Source organism: Lycium barbarum, chromosome 1 (assembly GCF_019175385.1).
Source record: "Lycium barbarum isolate Lr01 chromosome 1, ASM1917538v2, whole genome shotgun sequence".
Classification (NCBI taxonomy): Eukaryota; Viridiplantae; Streptophyta; class Magnoliopsida; order Solanales; family Solanaceae; genus Lycium; species Lycium barbarum.
The window spans coordinates 38,534,380-38,555,996 of NC_083337.1; the positions used below are offsets into that span (position 1 = coordinate 38,534,380).

A 21,617-nucleotide genomic window follows, 5' to 3' on the forward strand; every position below is an offset into this window, starting at 1 on the left:
AAAAACGCAAACCCAAAATAAGGAAGAAAAATGCAAGAAAGCACACAATAACTAAAAACTTACCCAGTAGGTCGAAAGCTACTTGGTGGAAGATTTCGAGGATTGATAAATTTTTTCCAAAAGGTCACGGCAAGTTTGCTTTTGAAGTAATGGAATGGGCACATCCTTCTGTACTGTTCATCCTAGTCACTTTCGTCCTTCCGTGACTCAAAACGAAGATCGTTTCGTCCAGAATATAGCATCCATCCGGGTGCCGGGGTATCACCCACTACTTTCCTTTTCCTCTGGCACCTTGTCTTCAAGGAAGATAGCACTTCCGCCACTTCAACAACAGGTTCTTCTTCAGCAATAGGAGGGGTTTGATTAACAGTACTCTCTTTGACAGCGGAAGAAGCGACATTTACAATATCTTCAAAGGACACATATCGAAAATTGTCCTCCATTCCTTGAGAGTTCTCACCCTTTCCATCAACAACAGCGGACTCCCTTGGAGTACTGACTTGAACAGGGTCTGCATTAGCTGGTTCGCTCCTGAATGGCTCAACCGCATTAATAGGCTCGGGCATAACACCAATATGAGGAACAACAACGCGTTCATCACCGTCGTTGGAAACTTGAGCTTCAGGTGTTTCACGTCTTATATGCTCAAGATTTTCAAGTGTTGTTTGCTCAAGATTTTGAGCCATATCTCCTTTTGGTGGAGATACAATGTATTCTTCGCAATTGGCGTTACCAAACTGTTCACCGCCCAATTGTTCCTCCACAACAACCTACATAAAGTAACAAATTAAGAAACACAACATCCGTCATCAAAGTAAAAATATTAAAATAAAAAATTAACAAATTCTGCAAGTGGTAAAAGATTGAAAATTATGTCGAAACAAGCAGAAATTAGGTTCACAAAAAGGAAAATTTATGAACAAGTTTCGAAAAATATGCTGGAAGGGGCAAACCTTATGCTTGAAAAAGGGAAAAGTATGTCGGAAGGGGTAAGATTTAAGTTTCAAAAAGTAAAAGTATGCCGGAGTGGGCAGAAAATAACTTTCCAAAAGAGATGAGTATGCCGGAGAAGGCAGAACATGAGTTTGCATATAAAATGTGAAAGTATGCCGGAAGGGACAAGAGCTAAGTTCAAAAACTAAAAGTATGCCAGTGTAGGCAGAAATATAACTTTGCGAAAAAAGGTAGTATGCTGGAGTAGACAGAAAATGAGTTTGCAATAAAAGGGTTGATTATGCCAGGAGGGGAAAAACTATCATTTGCATAAGCAAAACAGAAAAGAGCAAACAAAGTGTTAAAAACAACAAAGTATAAATGTAAATTTACCAAAGGCAATTGAGCCTCAACATTTCCAGTTGCATTTCCTTCAGCTTGAGATATAATGGGTTCATCATGATGAGGTGACACCAACGTATCACCCTCTTCTATCCTATCATCTCTGGCAGGAGATAAATCTCGTTCGAGATGATCAGAAACCACCACAGAGTCATCTTGAATTTGCTCAAGATTTTCAGGCATATGTCCTTTCGGTGGAGATACGTTGGATTCTTCACGATTGGCGTCACCAAACTGTTCACCGGCAAATTGTTCCTCCACAACAACCTACATAAAGTAACAAATTAAGAAACACAACATCCATTATCGAAGCAAAAATATTAAAATAAAAAATTAACAAATTCTGAAAGATGTAAAAGATTGAAAATTATGTCGAAACAAGCAGAAGTTAGGTTCACAAAAAGGAAAATTTATGAACAAGTTTTGAAAAATATGCCGGAAGGGGAACTTTCCAAAAGAGATGAGTATGCCGGAGGAGGCAGAACATGAGTTTGCATATAAAATGTGAAAGTATGCCAGAAGGGGCAAGAGCTAAGTTTCAAAAAGTAAAAGTATGCCAGTGTAGGCAGAAATATAACTTTGCAAAAAAGGTAGTATGCCGAAGTAGGCAGAACGTGAGTTTGCAATAAAAAAATGGGATTATGCCAGGAGGGGAAAAACTATCATTTGCATATAGGAAAACAAAAAGGAGCACACAAAGTGTCAACTACCAGAAAAGTGTGCCAGGCAACTTAGGTTTAGAAAACAACAAAGTATAAATGTAAATTTACCGAAGGCAATTCAGCCTCAACATTTTCGGTTGCATTTAGAGATTCAACTTGTTCAACATCTGTCTCCATGGGAAATGTCACATTTGCTTGGCCTTCTCCAAAAACATCTTCAAATGCCACATTTAGAGAAACATTTGCATCTTGTAATGTTTTGCGTAATTTTCTTCTCTTGTAAAACTGGATTTTGCCTCCCAACTCTGTCTCATCAGCGGTTCTTTCACTAGAAACGGCTTGCACATCTTCCATCTGAATTTCTTGATTACTTTCAGCCTCAACATTAGACAAATCAACACCGTTGCCCCCCATGTCTCCGGTGCCAGTTTCAGATTCCCAAAATGCCTGTTCAATATCAGCAATATCTTCCCCAACATGAGACTGCAACGATCTTCTTCGTTGCCCAACGGAAGATTTCTCAACATTTTTACGAGACATGGCTTGTTTAGTTTTCCTTTTAGCAGCAGCACTTTTACGAACAGATCTTGTGCTCTTGCGCCTACCCTTTTCAACATGACGAGGAGAATCAACATGTCGACGAACATTTTCAACATCAGAAGCAGTTTGGGATTCAAAATTTAACCCTGCTTTTTGCAAAGCAGAAATCAGCTGATCCATCCGGGCCTTCTCCTTCTGTTGATTATTCAAAATCCTATCCAATTTAGCATCACAAACATTTTCCAGGAACTGTGAAAATAAACAAATACAGCAAAGTGTTAAACTCAAGAGAAAAAAAAAAGGAACAAAACTTTTACAGGAAAAACAGAGAGGACCCATGAGAAATACCTCAATGCGACGCTCTAGAGAAGAGCTTTCAGTGGATTTGCCAGCAACATTGGCATCTTCAGATTCACTTCCATCACCACTTGAATTGTCCGGAGATTCATCAACCACCCCTTTACCTCGCTATTGAAATAAAATCCATACAATAATAAAATCAATAATGCCATCAAAACAGAAAAAGAAAAACCACATTAAAAGTTGACACGAAAAGTAAAGGGCAATAAACACCATTACCTTTCCACTCGTGTACTCGTCGGATACAAGCAATTTCTTGACATCATTGAAATGTGGAGATTTATTGCTGACATACGACAACATCAGAGGTTCACGACAATCGCCAATAATATCAACATATTGTTTGCGATAGTCGTTGAACCTAGACCAAACCCAAACGCTAAAGCCAAAAACAAAACCAACAACACCATAATCAATGTTATGTCTGTTTATCCCTTGCTTATATATTGATTTGAAACACCTCAGGAGTTCAGTAAAACACAAAGACCCCCAATTAAACTGCTCAAACAATTCACTGTCCTTTATGTATACAATATGCTGCCACAATACCTTTTTATCAATTCTACCGCCCAATAAAACACGACCAAGAATGTATACCTCTGCTAGCATCACCGCATCAAGGTCATCTTCAAAATCTACATTTTCAGCACTCATCACATTCTTCAAATCCCTCATTTCCAAATTCCTTTTACCATCTTCAACACCAAAATATCTTCTCAAAAGACGACTGTCATTGGTTTTGTTATATTTAGCATAGAAAGATCTAGGAGGTTCAGTAATTGATAACCCAGTGACTCTCTTAAATGATTGGTCTGTAAATGTCACAAGTTTATATTGTATATTAAAATGCATTTCATTTGTTTCAGAACACTGAACTTCCGACAACAACATAAAATTCACCAAGATACCTGACATTTTTATATTATGTAATTCCATAAATTTCCCAAAAGGACGATTCTTCAAAATTACCAACTGTTCTTTTGTAAGAAATTTCTCAACAAATTTAACAAACTTTTCATCCCCTCACCATACAGCACTGATGCGTGTGTCTGTCCACTCTTCCGGAGGAATATAATAGTCAGCAACTTTTCCAAATTGTCGTCTCATGATTTAGCACACTGACATGAGCAAAACATAAAATTCAATCAAGAAAAAAAAAGGAAAAAAAAAACACACAAAAAACATTACCAACAAAAATACATTACCACAATGCATTACCAAAAGCGTAAAAGGAAAAAAAAAACAGAAAACCCTATTCAAATAAAATACAGACACAAACAATTGCAGGAAATAACTTATCAACAAGTAATAAAATAGTAACTAATAACTTACAGATGAAATTGAAACCCCACTAAGAGAAATCAATGAAAAGAATTGATAAAGATGATATAGGAAACGTGACAAAGCAACTGCCTTCTTCACCTTTAAAGTGAACAAACGAAAATAAAAGTAAATTACAGGAAGAGCGAGCAAATATATATTGAACAAAAAAAAAAAAAAAAAAACTGCACACGTGCTAACCACGTGACAAAACTTATGCCGAAAGTGGCATAATGTAAGTGTGTTAGGAATAAAAGTTTGTCGTTGTACGCATAACTGTGTGGCTTTATATAGAAGTTCAAATTGGTTCATTTTAAATTGGAATAACTGTTGAAACGATTGGATTTCAATTGAATGAGGATACAGGGAGTTTTGCAGTTTCTTCTAAAAAAAAAAAAAAAAAAAACAGTTAGTGAAATTTGAATTGAAGTAATTGTTGCAATTATTGAAAAAAATATAGAGTTTTTCAGTTTTTTCTTTTTTCTTTTTTTTTAAAGGAATTAATACATTTTCAATTAGAAGTAAATGTAGCAATACCTATTAGAGATAGTGGGAATAAGAGTCACTTTTTCATTATCTTTTTTTTATTTCTAGCGGAAGAAAAAAAATTGTTACTACGAATTTAGAAGTATGCCGGAAGGGGCATAACTTCTGTTCCCAACGGGAAAACTTATGTCGGAGGCGGCAAGATTATTTGGCTTGAATTTTGCAAATTAAGCTCTTTGGATTTCAATTGGATGAGGATACGGCAAGTTTTGCAGTTTTTTTTTTTAAACCAAAAACAGTTACTCAAATTTAAATTGGAGTAACTGTCGCAACTATTGACAAAAATACAAAGAATTTTTCAGTTTTTCTTTCCATTTTTTTTTTAAAACAAAACAATTAATACATTAATTGGAAGTAACTGTCGCACTTATTCGAGATGTTTTGGAACAAGAGTCACTTTTTAATTATCTTTTTTATTTTTAGGAAAAACAGTTACTTCCATCTTAGAAGTATGCCAGAAGGGGCAGAACATTTGTTCACAAAAATGGCAAAAGTATGCCGGTTAAGGCAGACTACAAAGCACAGTTTGAAAAAGTGAAACTTCATTATATGTACAGAAATGAAAGACCAATTTACATATACATCATTCGAAAAAGGGAGAAACACAATAACATAACACTTGTCGTAAATAACAACAAAAAAATCAATTTACTTTCCTAACTCTTCTGCAGTACAGTATATATCTTCAACAGCAGAACTCAACCGTTTCTCAACTGGAGTACTGCTTGGTGTAAGAAAATACCAATTAGGATAACCATCATCTTCTTTGTTTCCATCTTCGCATCTCGGACGTTTTCTACTACCATCATCTTCTTTGTTTCCATCTTCGCATCTCGGACGTTTTCTACTATCTTCAACAGCAGCTACTACTTCATTTACATTTTGTGATGCTTCATTAGAAGAAAACACATAATCTCCGCATTGAAAAGCATTATTAATTGCAGCAATTTCTTTAACGCGGTCTTCATTTTCTTTCACAAATTGCTTTTCAAACTGAGAAAGAGTTTGAGTTTTATCAGACAGTTGACTTGATGAAGAAACAGCAGCATCACAGAGCATATCGAGCATGGGAGACGTCTCATTTTTTGTAGACCTTGCTTTACAAAGCATATTCTCCTCTTTTCCAAGATGTGCATCTAACTTCACCTCATCATTCACTGAATAACCCAAATCAGGTTGTCTTTTACCAGATGCACAAGCTTTACAAGATTTGTTTTCGCTATGCAGTCGAACTAAACTTTCAACACAATGCATCACATAATCAAATTTACTTTCCAAACTATCAAGTCTACTTTCTAAACAAGTTCTTTTAGCACTTTCAGAAGCTGCTACACATGACTTTATTTCATCATGTACATGAACTAAGCTATCCATAGCATTCATCGCACCAACAAAATTTTTATCCAATTCTTCGAAACGGCTATCCAAAGACTACAAAACAACGAAAAAAATTTAAACAAAGAAGAAAAGAAAATGAGAATAAACAAAAACAACGAATGCAGCATGCAAAGTATACATATCATATTAACAAACTCAAAAATAAAAAAATAGAAAGCCATACCTTTACTTGATTGACAATTGTAGATCGTTCATTATCAAGTTGCTTCTTCACACTAGACAAAACACCCTGTATAACAGATCAATAAAACAACACATCACTTTTGATGTCACTAAATTAATGTTGAACAAGTATGCCGGAACCGGCAGAACTGAAGTCTGAAAATGAAAACAGTTTGCCGATAGGGGCAGAATTCAAATATGAAAGAGAAATGTATGCCGGAAGGGGCAGATTTTAAGTTTGCAAAACCAAAAAATATGCCTCAAGGGACATAAACTTTCATTTCCAAAACCAAAACAGAGAACACTGCAAAATGTGTTACCTACTAAAATTAGTCTCAAAATGAGAACAGTATGCAGGTAGGGGCAGAACTGAAATATGAAAGGAGAAATGTATGCCGGAAGGGGCAGATTCTACATTTGCAAAACCAAAAAGTATGCCTCAAGGGGCATAAACTTTAATTTCCATAACCAAAACAGAAAAGACTACAAAATGTCTCCTACTAAAATACTATACCACAAGGCCTCTAACTCAGAATTCAGTTAAACAACCAAAAACACAAAAATCAAAGTACAACTTACATCAACTATCTGAGAAGTAACTTCAGATGGAAAAACCGCACGGGAAGAACAAGGGCCTGAATCATCAGGAAATTTAAGTGCAACTGGATAATCCAGCATCTCTTGTTCCGTACCAACAACAACAGCATGGACAATAAATTTCTTGAATCTCTATAACACAATATAAACACATCAAATTAGACAAAAACACAAAAAATAACAAGAGGGAAAAAAGAACCAAGAAAAAGAAGCATCAACAAAAGGGAAACACATACTTTTTCAGCATGGAAGAAATTATTAGCAATAACTTATAATCAACTTGCTTTGAAGGACCCCAAGACAACATACGAGGAGACTTCAGACTATGAAAACTTGAAAACCCTCGAAAGATAGGGAAAACCTCCAACAGCCACACATTTAAAGTGTAAGGGAAACCACTAATCATACAACGTGTAGATGACATGCTCTTGAAAGTCTTCACACAACCACGAATCGACCGTACCAACCAATTAAAACTAAGAGAACCCCAAGGATAAGACACTCGAAGACTGTCATCGTCAATTATCTTCATTAGATGACCTTTAACAACACATTTCTCGTTACGACCCAACAAAACCCTCTCCATTATACAGACCTCAACAAGTCTAACAGGATCACTAGATCTTTCCCAAAAACCACCAGTACGATTACTTGACTTGATCTGTAAGAAACTCTTGAGATCACACAACCTTATTCTATCCTGATTTGGAAAATAAAGTCTCAACAATCTATTTGGTCTGCTAGACACAACACTAAAATCGCCAACACAAGAATCCAACCAGTAATAAGACGGAAAGACTCGGAATCAAATACACACACGCGATCAAATATCTTAAACTTTAACGCACTATCATTACTAGATGAAAGTTGCGATAAGATCAAGCAATGGAAAATACTATCACTCAGGCGGACATAAACCAAATCCATAAACTCTCCAAACACACCCTTTTTCAACAACTCCAATTGAGAGACACTCAAAAAGAACAAAATCAAACTCCGAAAATGAAAATCACCACTCCACATGCCACCTCCTTCAACCCAGTGTTCAAACATAACCAAGGGATGTTCCTCCTATAAAAGAAAAATTAATGTCAACAGAAACCAAGAGTTTACATAAGAATAAACCAAAAATGAGAATGAAAATAATTAACATATACCATAATAAAAAATCAGCCCCTAGACTGGTACACAAATACCTGCATAATAGAAGAAAGAACCAAAACACATAAGATTGCATAAAAAGCCAACATTATTAACAAAACAACACCAAAACACATAAAGATTGCATAAAAACCAAAATTATTAACAAGACAACACCAAAAAACCAAGACACACATAAATTAACTTAATTCATGAAGTTATGCCGGAACCGGCATAACTTCAGTTTAAAAAACCAAGAACTCTGCCGGACCCGGCATATGTTGTCTCAAACAAACACATTCTTCACAAAAACCAGACTATTAAACAAAAACACCAGCAACAACATAAAACAGTTGTTCACAGGCAAAACTTCAAAGATTCAACAAAGAGAAAACCAAAACGCATATCAAAATCAACTAAAACATATTACGACATTCATAATACGACATTCAAAAAACCATAATATATACATGGAGAACGAAACTAAAGTTCAAAAAATCATATAGACACTGTAACAAAACACTATAATTTTAAATAAAAAAGGATCAATTAAATATAAAAAAATGACGAAGACAAAGATATCAATTCAACAAACAATAATTTAATATAAAAATAAATATTGAAACGAGCAAAAGATCCAAATTCGTACCTAAACTTTAGAACAGATAAGACAGACACAAAACAGAGGAGGAACGAAGAAGCAAAAAAAGAAAAGAAAAGGGCAAATGACGAAATAGAAAGAGTTTTAATGGGGTAAGGATAATTTCATCAAAAAACTTTCATTAAACAGACGGCAAGAGCAAAAATTAAAGAAGGCATAAATGAGGGACAAAATATAAAGACCCACCCAAAAGAAGGGCACTCCGCGCAAAACAAAAAGTATCTTCTGTACAGCCTAGCAAGCCCAAAAGACCAGTGATGGGATTACGTGTCAAAAGATGATTGGTAAAGCCTCCGTGGCTACTTTTCCTCTTAACATAAAAAAAGAGACAGAGACAAGTTTTCTTTTCATTTTCATCTCTCTCTACAAAAATGCAAATTCCTTCCATCACCAATTCTTATAAATAAATATCAGAGACTAAGATCTAAGTGCCTCTTTTCCTAATTATCTCAAAAATATTCTAAAGTAAGTTTCTTTAATCTTCTGTTTCTTTTTCCTTCATTGATCAATTGTTCTATTCAACGATTCAATTTGCGGTTTTTGCATGCAAATTTATCTTCTTCTTTTTTTTAATCTATATCTACTTATCTGTGCGTGGATAGAGCTACTTTTTTGTATATGGAGAAGGGCTCAAAAGTTGGATGGTTATTGATAAGCGAATCCAATCTAATTCAGAATTGAGGGACATAGTTGTTTGTGTTTTTGTAGTCTTGTAGTACATGGTGTCACACCCCCCGTTTTTTTCCCCGGATAAGGAGGTTTTTATTTGTAAAAGTGTTTTTTCAATTGAAGTGCCTTTTGAACATAGATATTTATTTATTTAGAGTCGTTACTTGGAATTGAGTTTTGGTGTTCCAAGTCACCTAATCGAATCCCTAATCAAAATAAATTTGGTTCTTTATTTTTGGTCTGCAAAAACACCTGGAATTCTGTTGACCGGGCCAGGTGTTTGGCAACCCCCGAGTCCTATGGTTTTAGCACGGTCTCTTTATCGACTTATGCTTGGCTGAAATTAATTTCGTGGGATACATTTTGCCTATGAGCTTAAGGATGCTTATTTCCCACCTTCTTTGATTTGTTTTAAACTTGTTCAAAATTGTTGCTATTTTATTAATATGTGGTGTATTGGTAGCAGTGCTTTCCAGTCTTTACTACAGATTTGATTTGTATCTCGCGCCTTTTGAGGGATTTATGCATCATTCTCAATGCTAATTCAAGTTGATTTCGAACCCTTGCCCGATCATGTCCCTCTCTACATCAAACTGAATTCTTTTTTATCAAACTCTGCTTGTTGTCGAGCCTGTAATGCCATGAACTTGGCTCTCTCATCTTCAAATCAATTTTTCTCCCTATCAAAGTGGTCTCTCTTCTCATCAAATTCCCTCTGTTGCCGATCCACGGCTTTTGTAACGATGCCTTAATCCTCATATAATGTCTGAATGGTGGAGTGATGTTCCCTCTCAACTTTTTGTTGGGCTAACCTAATTCTAGCCTCTTGTTAGGCCAAATCTCCTCTGACACTCTTTAGATCTTAGTTTAGAACCTGCAAGTGGGGCTAATATTTTCTTCAACCTCGAGCCAAGCTTGCGTGATTCTGACCTTAGTCTCTACTTCTCGGTCTACTACCCCCTGTACCGATCCTTCTGCCATGACTCCGGGGGGGGGGGGGGGGGGGGGTTGATTGTGAAACCATGTTAAATATGCGGTCTACCTCACCTCTATCACGGTCCTCCACCATGTTGTGGAATCTTGAGAGTGTACATCTGCCCCAAACCTTAAAGATGTCAGAATTCCTGAGAGGGATGTTGGGGTAGGCAGATGCATACTCTCAAGTTTCCACAACATGGCGGAGGATCGTGAAAGAGGTGAGGTAGACCGCATATTTAATAGGGCTTCAGAGTCAACCCACCAAAAATATCGATGAAGGGGCAATAGACCGAGAAGTAGAGAAAGGTCAGAATCAAGCAAGCTCAGGTAGAGGTTGAAGGAAATTATCAGTCCACTCTGCCTCTTCTAAACTAAGAGCGTCAGAGGAGATTTGTCCGGCTAGAGTTAGGTTAGCTCGAAAAAAGGCTGAGAGGGAATATCGCTCCACCATTCAGACTTTATATGAGGATTGTCACAGAAGCCATAGGTCAGCATCAAAGGGAATTTGATGAGAATAGAGACCACTTTGAAGGGGAGAAAGCCTGATTTGAAGATGAGAGAGCCCAATTCAAGGCATCACATGCTTGACAACAAGCAAAGTTTGATAAAGAAAGAATTCAATTTGATGCAGAGAGGAACCAATTGATGATGATCGAGTAACTGTACGGAATCAACTTGAGTTAGCATTGTAAACGATCCATAAATTCCTCAAAAGGCGCGAGATATAAATAAAAAATCATGGGAAAGGCTGGAAAGTCTTTCTACTAGTACACCACACATTAATTAAATAGAGACAATTTTGGACGAGTTTAAAACAAAATCAAAGAAGATGGGAACTAAGCGCTCGTAATGTATCCTAAAAGTTAATTTAAGCCAAGAATAAAGCAATTGTGCTAAAACCTAAGTTGTACGGATTTGGCAATACGGGTGCCGGGATTCGGCTAAGAAAATTCAAAATTATAAAAAATAGATCACGTCTTCGTTCTTCCTTCAAAAGAGAAAAATAAAGCCATTCAAGGCCTTCAAGCAGCTCTCTATCTATATCGTTGCTACTGTTTACCATCCGAACTCAGAAACACGACCTTGAATTTTTGGTTTCTCTGAAACATAAAGCAGCAACAAAAGTACTATAATATTGAAGGCATGCCATTTCCCTTATCTTAAATCCGTTTAATCTTTAATTTTGAGAAATCAGAATCTCAATTTTTCCCCAAATTTGTCGATGGACTCCAGTCAAAGTATCCGAAGTTGCTTGACCGTATCCCACTCCCGTATCGAGACGGGAACGGCACCAAAAATGGAGAGTCCGCGCAACTTAGGCTAAAACCACGGGGGTGGCGAACACCTTCCCCGGTCAACAAAATTTCTTTTGATTAGGGATTTAATAAGGCGACTTGGAACACCAAAACTCAATTCCAAGTGGAGACTCTGAATAAATAAATAGTCACTTTAAATTGGAAAAACCTTTTCTTACTTAGAACGGGGAAAAAAAGGGATGTGACATATGGTGTAGAAGCGCTGGGTTATGTGTTTAGAAAAGCCATTTGTATATGGATATGAGTCCTGATTTGTTTTTGGGTACCTACTTTGATACTAAAATTAGCTTAGACTTGAGCCTTAGTTCGTAACAGAACCCATTGTTTTCTTGGAGCGAAGAAGTCCTGTCTCTGAACCCCACGTTACAAAATCTCCTTGGGGCCTTTTATAAAGTATAACAGAAACTGTAATCTTTCTAGGAAAAGCATGTCCATTTCATTAACCATTGTAGATGAAATTGTGATCAGTATGATCATAGTTAATCTGAAGAGAACTCCTATACCAGGTGTACTGGGAAATACCAATTTGGGGACAGAAATACTGAATTCCCTTTTAACCATTAGCAAAGGAGATGGCTCAGAACTTTGTTACTGAAACTCTTGTAGGAATGTATTTGGTTTCAATGTAGAACCAATACCCACTTAATTGTTTATTGGCTTGGAGTCTACTATTGTGGATAATATCTGAGTAATCCATCGTAATCTTCTACCTTCTCCTTCCCTAATTTGAAAATTATAGGTATGTAGTAAGCTTTATAGAAGTGGTACCAAATATCTAAGATTTAGTTAGATTGATCTAAGGTGGTATACAGTAATGACCGTAATTGTGGAACTAGATGGTAAATTTTGGACAAATAGATATCTTCTAGTTCATTAATTTATGATTTTCAGTTATTGATGGGTAAAGTTACAGATTAATATTTTCTAATATGTGGTAAGTAACAGATATGAAAGAGCAAAGGAACTCGGAGGGAAAAAAAAAAAAAAGAATGCTAGTTGCAGCATATCCAAAGGGCGATGGCAGCTTTATACTTTCTAACATATAAAAGAAGAACTTTAAAATGCATGAGTTCATGTATTGTCACTAGTTCTCGTTAGTAATGTGATTTACATTATTATTTGATTGTATTGTCTTTTGTTTGTTCACTGCGCTCAAGCACTTGCAGTGCTAATTTGTGTTCAAAGATCCTCTTGTGGTGATATACCCTTTACTAAAGTTTGATTTTTACATTCAAAAATGATGATTAGAAATGGCATTGGGTGGAGGTGGTCCTCAGAGAGGTTCTAATGCCGCAGCCGCTGCCAATCTACGACGTAGGAGGACAACTAGTGGTGGAGCCGCTGCTGGAGGAGCCGGTGGTACTATGCTCCAATTCTATACTGATGATTCACCAGGACTCAAGATTTCTCCTAATGTTGTGCTTGTTATGAGTATTGGTTTCATTGCTTTTGTTGCTGTCCTTCATGTCATGGGTAAGCTCTACTTTGTCCGCAGAGAAGGATAGGAGTATTGGTTTCAATGCTTGTTATGAGTATTGGTTTCATTGCTTTTGTTGCTGTCCTTCATGTCATGGGTAAGCTCTACTTTGTCCGCAGAGAAGGATAGGAGAATTTTGATATTTGGGTTCCAACTGATTGAGAATTCCTTTAAGACAGACAGAGTTATTAGATTTACCTTTCTTTATTTTCCTTGTACTGTAATGGATTTATACAGAATTTCCCATTTCGAGTAACTGGTTTTTGTAAGTTGTTCCAACATCTAGAAAGGAATTGCCGGACCAAATCATACTTCATTTACCCTTGAATGGACTTGTATTGAGTATAGCTCTTAGTAGAATTAGGTGGGAAGATTGATTTTGCTTAGTTACAAGCCTGATAGTTTTTGAACGATTCTAAAGAGCTGAGACATATATAATGGAATGCGTCATAAGTTCGACTTTACCATAGAGTGGAGAATGATATAGGGATGTGAGTTTCAAATTTGCCTCCGCCATTCTGAGTCTCTTCGCACTAATGGATGGTAAGTGATTTTTCTTGTGTGATGCTATTTCAGTGATAACTGGATGAGTTGATCTACCTGCACGTCTTACTTTTACTGTTATAGTGGGAGTTACTCCGTAACACCTGACATAAAACAGATAGTGAATTTATGTTTGTTCTTCAATAGATAATTAGATAAGTTGGTAGAGGGATGTGAGTTTTGAATCGTACGCCATCGGCGGAAGTTTCTCGATCATAAAGAAACAAGAGTTGAGATGCCGATGATTGCTTCCTGTTGATTGAGTTCAACACGGTGTGCTTTGATGACGATGTCAGATGGCAATACAATTTGAACTGCGTTCTATCTAAGCCATTACCTATTGTTTCGACAGAGAAATCACATCAAGTATAACATAATTTAATAGAATCCTGATAGAGAAAACCACATCAAGTCTAACATAATTTGATAGAATCCTGATTAATTTTGTTAAATAAACAGCGCGTTAAGTTGCCAAAGCATTTATTTTTTTGAACTTCTAATCAGACCTGACTAAACTTGTAACATAAATCAAAGCATTGTTCCTTAGCTTTACTCCTAAAATAAAGAAAAAAGAGGGATGCTGCTGAAATTTCAGTTGAACGCTCCCAACGTGCCACCACTCTCGCTGACAACCTTCATATACCGCTGGGGTATAATTCGGTTGAAATTGAAATTCAAATGTTTTGAACTTTTATTTTTGGATTACGGATTGAATACTGGATTTAATTTTTAATTTTTTTTTATTTCGAATAGGAGTTTGGATTTGGAACTTCAAATTTTCACATATCCGAAAATTCGAATTTTTTATACCTAATATTTAGCCTAATGATTGATATAAGTCTTCATATACTAAGTTTAATACCCTAATATATCAGTCAAAATACCTATTAGGCTAACGAATAGGACAAATTGAGATGCTTCTGACTATATCTTTTGTCATTTGAAGAGTTGTGACAGTGGGTCCTTAAGGGAAGGATATTAATTGATGTTTAAATCACATAAAAACTATAAGGATATTTTAGAATAGTTTCATTAGTTGATGAACATTTTATTTGGATGTTATGGTGGCCGGTGGGAATGAGAAATTATCGAGGTAATTCGAGTAAGAATATTCATTTTTATAAGAAGAAACCCAACCTATAGCCTCAAGATCGGAAAACCTGAAAATTTGAAATAGCCAAACTTAAGCAAACCGGTCCCGTTCAAACTTATTTGCATTAAATTTTAATCACATACCAACCCGAAAAACAGAATGAATAAACAGACTTCAAAAGATAAAATATAAAATGCGGTGAACGTTGATCGAAGACGTGACCTTCAGATCTTCAGTCTGACGCTCTCCCAACTGAGCTATCCCCGCTTGCTGACCCCAATATGTTTGTTTTTTATCTAACCGTTATGTTATTTTCCAAGAAAATCATGTTTAACTGTTTAAGTGCTTGGTTATAAAAACGTCTTCCTTCAATCATGGCCAGAATTCATTTTTCTTATAATTATCTGAAGGTTTAACTTAATATTGCTTATTCCAACTACTCCCTCCGTCCCAAATTAATGACTAAGTTTGAATTTCGTGGGTCTAACTTCTTTATTTTGACAGTGATAATGTACAATCTTTAAGTTCTTTGAAAAATAATTTATATATTTAGAAACTACATAAAAAATACTACAAGTCATAATGATTAACAATTAAAAAAATATTTAAACGGTATACGAATAAATCACGGTCAAGATTTTCTTTTTTGACTTTCGAAAAGTGAAAAGTGTCATATACATTGAGATAGAGGGAGTATCATTTAGATATTATTATTAACCTTTATGACTTAAAAGTATCATCAAAACACTATACGATTGCCAAAAATGACATCAATAGTACCAAACACTGATTTAGCCTTTGCTCTACCAACAGAGAAAATTTGAAAAAAATTCCGTACATTTGTTTGAACACAATTAAGCAAATTCACTTTAACAGACACAAATTAAAACGAGAACACACTTTAATTAGTAATCAGGACTAAATGAAATAAAATTTATTTCAAAGGAACATGTCATAGGAATTGTTTTTCTGTTATTTATATGTGATGCGTGTCTCTATTTCTCTCGCACTTCATGCTAATACAAATGTCTGAAAAGTCCTTTAAAGTGAATAATAATAAGTTTATAAGCTAAAAAACAATGCTATTTTTATGCACAGCCGATGGCGAGAACTATATTGTCAACAATCGAATGTTTTTCTGGTTTTAAGTTTATTCTAGGACGCATGGAACATTTTAAGTAGCTTTCAAATTAAAAATAACCTGTCAAAAATTAATAGAAATAAAAATTATAGTCTTGTGTGTTCTCATATAAAACACTCTTTAACCACTATGATAGTCCAGAAATAAATGTTTTTCTTCATAAATTTATAACCATTGTTATACCTCAGAATAGTTAAAACTTAAAACACGTTTACGTCGCGTTAATTCACTTCCCATACCTGCCAAATTCTAATCATCTTTCCAAAGAGTTCGCAAGTGGCATTTGAGATTACGAGTATAATAGACACTATATAGGTAAACGAGAGCCATGCTCACGCAGGGGCAGATCTAGGGCATAGTATATGCGTTCCCAAGAAGCAATCATTGATGTTAAGAAACTCATTAAATATCTATAAATATATGAACTGTGAACCCAATTATCATTGTATATTAATTTGAAGTTATTGTAGGAATCCATAAATTTCAAATCATAAATTTGCCTTCGGTGATCATGAACGTGGAGTATCCTTTATCAAAAGAGCCAATTAATTTGTCTTCCATAGCTCAAAGCGACATGAGAGAAAAGATACTGACTTTGCTTTAGTTATGATTCCAGAAAAATGATAAACGGATACAGTTGCGTCATTGATCAAATATAACTGAATCACAAGTGACTATGACAGACAAGTCAAAGGACTACGATACTCCTTTTAGTATTGGCTTGAAAAGACCTTCAAAGAAGTGGAGCAGATCACCTTTTTGAACATCGAAGGCTAGCAACTTCTCCACTGCATCCTGCATCCAAAAATTGTTGAAACTGATACAACTTTTTTGTTTTATTCTACTCTGGCACATTGTTTAAAATGATATTAAACCTTGTACTGCTGATCCTGAGCTACTATGTCCTCACTGCCAAGTCTCTCAACTTGGATGTCATTCTTGAGAGTATCCAATACTAATGCTGCTCGATTTAAAACTTCGTGAGGTAATCCTGCAGGAACAAATACACTTGAATTATGAAATGAAACTCTTTGATCATAAAGGATGCACAAATACTCTCCAAGATGCCAAAGAAGCTACAAGAGGATGACAATGCATGACAGTGACAAAACATTTAAAACACAACACTTTAAGTGCAGAGGCAGTTTGGTTCCATATAGGACTGTATCTGATTATTACATGCCACACTAAATTATTCTCAATTTTCTTTCTCAAGGCATATGTTCATACTGCTGATTCTGCTAGTATGAGAAAGATGATCAAAATCATATATGCAAGAGAAGAATCAAACTTCATATCACCTTCCACATATAGTTTTGAACCAAATACCTTCCTTCTTTTACCAAGTGCAAGGATATGAAAAATTTAAGCAGCTATAAAAGTTGTCGACACCGTAAGAACACACTACAAATATGTGGGGCTCTTTACGCCAAAGGAGCATATTTACTGCCCAATCAACATGTGGAACTAATTTTTCAAGCAATGTTTTAACATACCAGCCAGCCGGGCACAATGCAACCCTGCAGAATAAAAGAGTCCATTAGAAGTTTATAATTTCCACTGTTCCTTTGAGGTACAAAAGTTGCACTTACCATAGCTAAGGAGTGCACGTCCAGGGACCAACCTGTCAGGCATAAAAGAGTAGGTGATATTATCTTTCCTGGAGAAGAAATAATAACCACAAAAATTTAAATATAATATGTGGACACCGAACACGGTAAAAGTTAAAAGATCTTCAATCAATGTGTGTAGCCCTTAATGTACTGAAATGAATAGCAGAAAAGTCAATTGTAATTTAGGCAACAATAACAACATACGCGGTGTAATCCCACAAGTGGGGTCTGGGGAGGGTAGTGTGTACGCAAACCTTACCCCTACCTTGGAAGGTAGAGAGGCTGTTTCGATAGACCCTTGGCTCAAGGAAAAGCATTTCAAAGTAATTCGAAAAAAGAAATAACGGAAGTGAAGAAGCCATGGCAAAATACTAAAGAAAACATGACAAAGCATTCAGAAAAAAGGAATATTAACTACAACAAAAGAATACGATAATCAAAGTACAAGAAACACCAGCTAGTAATAGAAACCGAAGAACAAGAAACTACAAAAGTGATATTACGACTATTAGTATGGAAGGATAAGCGAAACAACACTCAACTATCTAGGAACCTTAAATCAGAAGGGTTCTTAGGTTGAATGTAAAATACTAACACTGAAATTTTGGCTAGTGACATCTAAGTTATCCATCAGAAGGGTCACTTCTCCTCAAGTGCGTACATACAAGTTGCATATGCCAAACTTGCTACATATGTAGCTAGTTGGAGGACTTGTAATGAGCTTGGTGAATATATTTGCAAACTGATCATTTGACATACAAAACTTGAAATAATGCTCCTGGGAGCATCATTCTCTAATTTTTACTAAGTGTTAGTTTATATTTATGTTATTATCTTTAAATGAATTTTTGGACACAATATAATATGAAGTCTATCTTGATTATTACACAAGTTTAATCCAATCAATCTCTCGAACTTTAATTCTTTGAGTAGTTGTTTGATTTATATGAGCTCATTATTAGGCATCACCAAGACCGTTAATTCAACTGCTGCACCAAATTTTACAATCACATTTTTTTGTTGCTCTTCCAAGACGCCAATATTATCTCCAACTACAGCACTACCCAAAAGTACATCGTCCATCAGAAGGTAACTTTGCCTAATTTGTGCTGTATACCGAAAATCTACTCATACATAATCCTTGTAAATTAAGCCTTTCCCTAGAGAAGATTCCACACGAAGAATCCAAAAACTAAGTTACAGTACTCAACTAGAAGGCAAAAAGTTCAGAAGTACCAGTGCGATAGTTCAACTCGTCAACCAACCTCCTTTATCTTTTGCAATCACTAAGAGCATCCCAAACCTAGTAAAAGCTAAACGCTTCATTACATGTACCATCTATCATACCTGTCTCCTCAAGGACGTCAAGAATATACTTATGTCGTCAATTGACAAAGGCAGATCTATGTTGAGCTAGCTCAATGCCTAGGAGACATCACAACTCATTTTGGTCCTTGATCTGAAAATATTTGAAGTGTGTGACCATCTCAACTAAAAGCTTAAGCTATTAGAGAGAGCACACTTTTATTTACTTAATTAACTCATCACACGCCTCACATGTGGGCCTGATACATTTTCATGGGCCAAGCATGTGAAAATTCTTTTTGATAATGGGTGGCTGTGAGACCTGAACCCGAGACCTCTGCCTGCTCTGATACCATTGAATTAAGACTATGGCTGTTTTTTCTTTTTTGGTTTTTCAGTCTGTACACGCTTTGGGGCGCAACTAATCCGGATTCGCGCCAAGAAGTCCCACTTTGAGAGGTTAAGCGCTTCGTAAAGGTTCACAGCAGAGAGAATTATGAAAGTTTCAATGTCTTATTCATGATGTGCAAAGTACTTTCAAATTTCAATACAAGAGATGGACCAACAATAACTCTGCACCAAAGTCGTGCGATTGACACCCTGCATTAATCATCTGTCCGTTGCTATGGTCATCTATGACAATCAAGTCATGAAAGACATTATTGAATAGTAAGGTTACAACAAATAGTTTGATGGCTTCGGATTAATTGACCACTTCCCAATCCTGATAATTATTTTGTCGGATAAACCACCATGGATAGTGAGGACTTTGTTCCTTGGAAAGATCAATCACTACAATAGACTAACTAGATACTGTCATCCTGTGATACTTCTAGGTGGCGTCTGTAAAAGGGAAAGGATTGGCATCTAGGCTTCTCCTTTTTGAACAATAAGAGTGGACAGAACTAGACTTCATATATGACCCTATTTTAATTTTTTATACCTTAATGTGGTTACATAGTAGTTTGTTTCTAGGAATACATCTCAAGAAACATTGTCCCTGGGTGATCCTGCGCGTATACTACGCAGCGCCAGTGGCGGAGCCAGAATTTTCACTAAGGGGTGTCAAAATATAAAGAAGTAAATTCACGAAGAAGCCAAGGAGTGTCAATATGTAGTATATATACATAAAAATAAAAAATTTACCTAGCTACACAGTGTAATTTTCCGACGAAGGGGTGTCGACACCCCTCAACTATATGTGGCTCCGCCACTGCGCAGCGCGTTTTGTAACTAACCCTGATGTTACATCAACATTGAGAGTTAATGGTACCCCAGAAGAGCACAGGTACAAGACCTGATGAGATCAACATAAAGGTCCAAAAATGCCCCTGAACTATCTCAAAAGGTTTAAAAATACCCTTCATCCACCCATTTTGGCTCACTTATACCCTTAAACTTAACAGCCCACTCCTTTTTTATTAAATATTTATTATATGACGCCTACTTATTGGTCAAAAATAAAAACCTACCCCACCAGATCTTTTCCTTCGACCTGACCCATGAACCATGATCCAATTCCCATTTAAAAAAAAAAAAAAAACTCCTTATATCACATCCTTTACACCCAAATTCGTTTTTCTTATACACATTTATTCACATATTTACACTGATACAAATGCATTTACACGGTAAACAAGTCATAAATAGATTTTCCAGTTGGCTCCTCTCCACCAAAATACTCATTATCTCCTTCACAGTAAATTACTCACTATTTGAATTGTTGTTGTATTGAATAACCTGCTTCTCCATGCTAAATCTATGAAGTAACTGAAACCTTTTTAAAATATTTGAAAGAACTGCAAAAAAGTAGTAGCACATACTGTTAGTTTTGATGTTATTATGATATGAATTGGAAATGTAGATAGTTGGTATTACAGTATTTGTTTTATCCTTGAGGTATAGTGCACTTAAATGATGCGATGTGCGTAGGTTTTCTTCTTTAAAATGGGAATTGGGTCGTGGGTCATGGGTCGAGTCGAAGGAAAAGATCTAGTGGGATGGGTTTTATTTTCAACCAATAAGTAGGCGCCATGTAATAAATATTAATAAAAAAATAATAAAAAGGAGTGGGCTGTTAAGTTTAAGGGTATAAGTAAGCCAAAATAGGTGGTTGAAGGGTATTTTTAGCCCAATAGATGGATAAAGGGTATTTTTGAACCTTTTGGGATAGTTTAGGTGCATTTTTGGACCTTTTCCGAAAAATAAATAACAAAAACAAGAAACAAGAAATGAGAGATCGTAATTGATGCTACCATGGACCCAAATTAATGGATAATATCCAGTTTACAAGGGTTGACTTGATGTTATCAACCTGCTATCTGTCACTAACTTTTAACAACAACAAGAACCCAGTGAAATCCCACAACGTGGGGTCTGGGGAGGGTCGAGTGTACGCAGACCTTACTCTTACCAAGGTAGGACGGCTGTTTCCGAAAGATGTCACTAACTTTTAAAATTAGAGATATGTATGAATAGATTATATAGAAGTATCTCTGATAACTAATGGTAGAATTGAAAAAGAAATAAAATAAATTTTAAAAAAACATAGTAAAGAACATTTTGTTTTAAGTCTGCAGGATCAAATAAAATGGAAAACGAGGAATAACGCGCATTGTCTTGCAGTAATTGATTTTTTACTTGGAATCAGGTAAAAAGTGCAGCATGATCATACCTATAGAGAAACACAATGTCTTCAACATCGGCACAATCTTTATCAGGGCTAAGCACACTCATCGTGTAACATTTGATTCTGTCTGAC

At 35.8% G+C, this 21,617-nt stretch overlaps 2 protein-coding genes and 1 non-coding gene across 17 annotated transcripts in view; 1 reads left to right on the plus strand and 2 right to left on the minus strand.

The window, feature by feature from the left end:
* The first annotated feature begins 9,027 nt into the window (after positions 1 to 9,027).
* On the plus strand, positions 9,028 to 13,467 carry LOC132635031 (protein transport protein Sec61 subunit beta-like). The gene is made up of 2 exons (XM_060351240.1): positions 9,028 to 9,186; positions 12,933 to 13,467. Exon 2 carries the CDS (start codon positions 12,935 to 12,937, stop codon positions 13,187 to 13,189), a length of 255 nt encoding a protein of 84 aa, XP_060207223.1. The 5' UTR covers positions 9,028 to 9,186; positions 12,933 to 12,934; the 3' UTR covers positions 13,190 to 13,467.
* Positions 13,468 to 14,991: 1,524 nt separating this feature from the next.
* Positions 14,992 to 15,064, minus strand: TRNAF-GAA (transfer RNA phenylalanine (anticodon GAA)). Its single transcript has one exon. It is a non-coding gene; the product is annotated as a tRNA-Phe (tRNA).
* Positions 15,065 to 16,347: 1,283 nt separating this feature from the next.
* Positions 16,348 to 21,617, minus strand: part of LOC132635040 (DNA mismatch repair protein MSH5) — a 40,832-nt gene continuing 35,562 nt past the window's right edge. For 6 of the 15 annotated variants that reach the window (XM_060351283.1, XM_060351253.1, XM_060351270.1 and 3 more), the window contains 6 exons: positions 21,531 to 21,616; positions 20,003 to 20,095; positions 17,531 to 17,598; positions 17,435 to 17,458; positions 16,814 to 16,929; positions 16,348 to 16,733 (listed from right to left, as the gene is read on the minus strand). In XM_060351283.1, coding sequence (XP_060207266.1) covers positions 16,635 to 16,733; positions 16,814 to 16,929; positions 17,435 to 17,458; positions 17,531 to 17,598; positions 20,003 to 20,095; positions 21,531 to 21,616 — 486 coding nt within the window. In that variant the 3' untranslated portion in view covers positions 16,348 to 16,634. Of the gene's footprint in view, positions 16,734 to 16,813; positions 16,930 to 17,434; positions 17,459 to 17,530; positions 17,599 to 20,002; positions 20,096 to 21,530; position 21,617 lie in introns of those variants that run through there. The other 9 variants (XM_060351308.1, XM_060351315.1, XM_060351323.1 and 6 more) reach the window with 6 other exon arrangements.

What these genes read in the sequence shown, in the direction of transcription:
- LOC132635031 (XM_060351240.1), top strand. Translation starts at nt 12,935, where the DNA reads ATGGCATTGGGTGGAGGTGGTCCTCAGAGAGGTTCTAATGCCGCAGCC.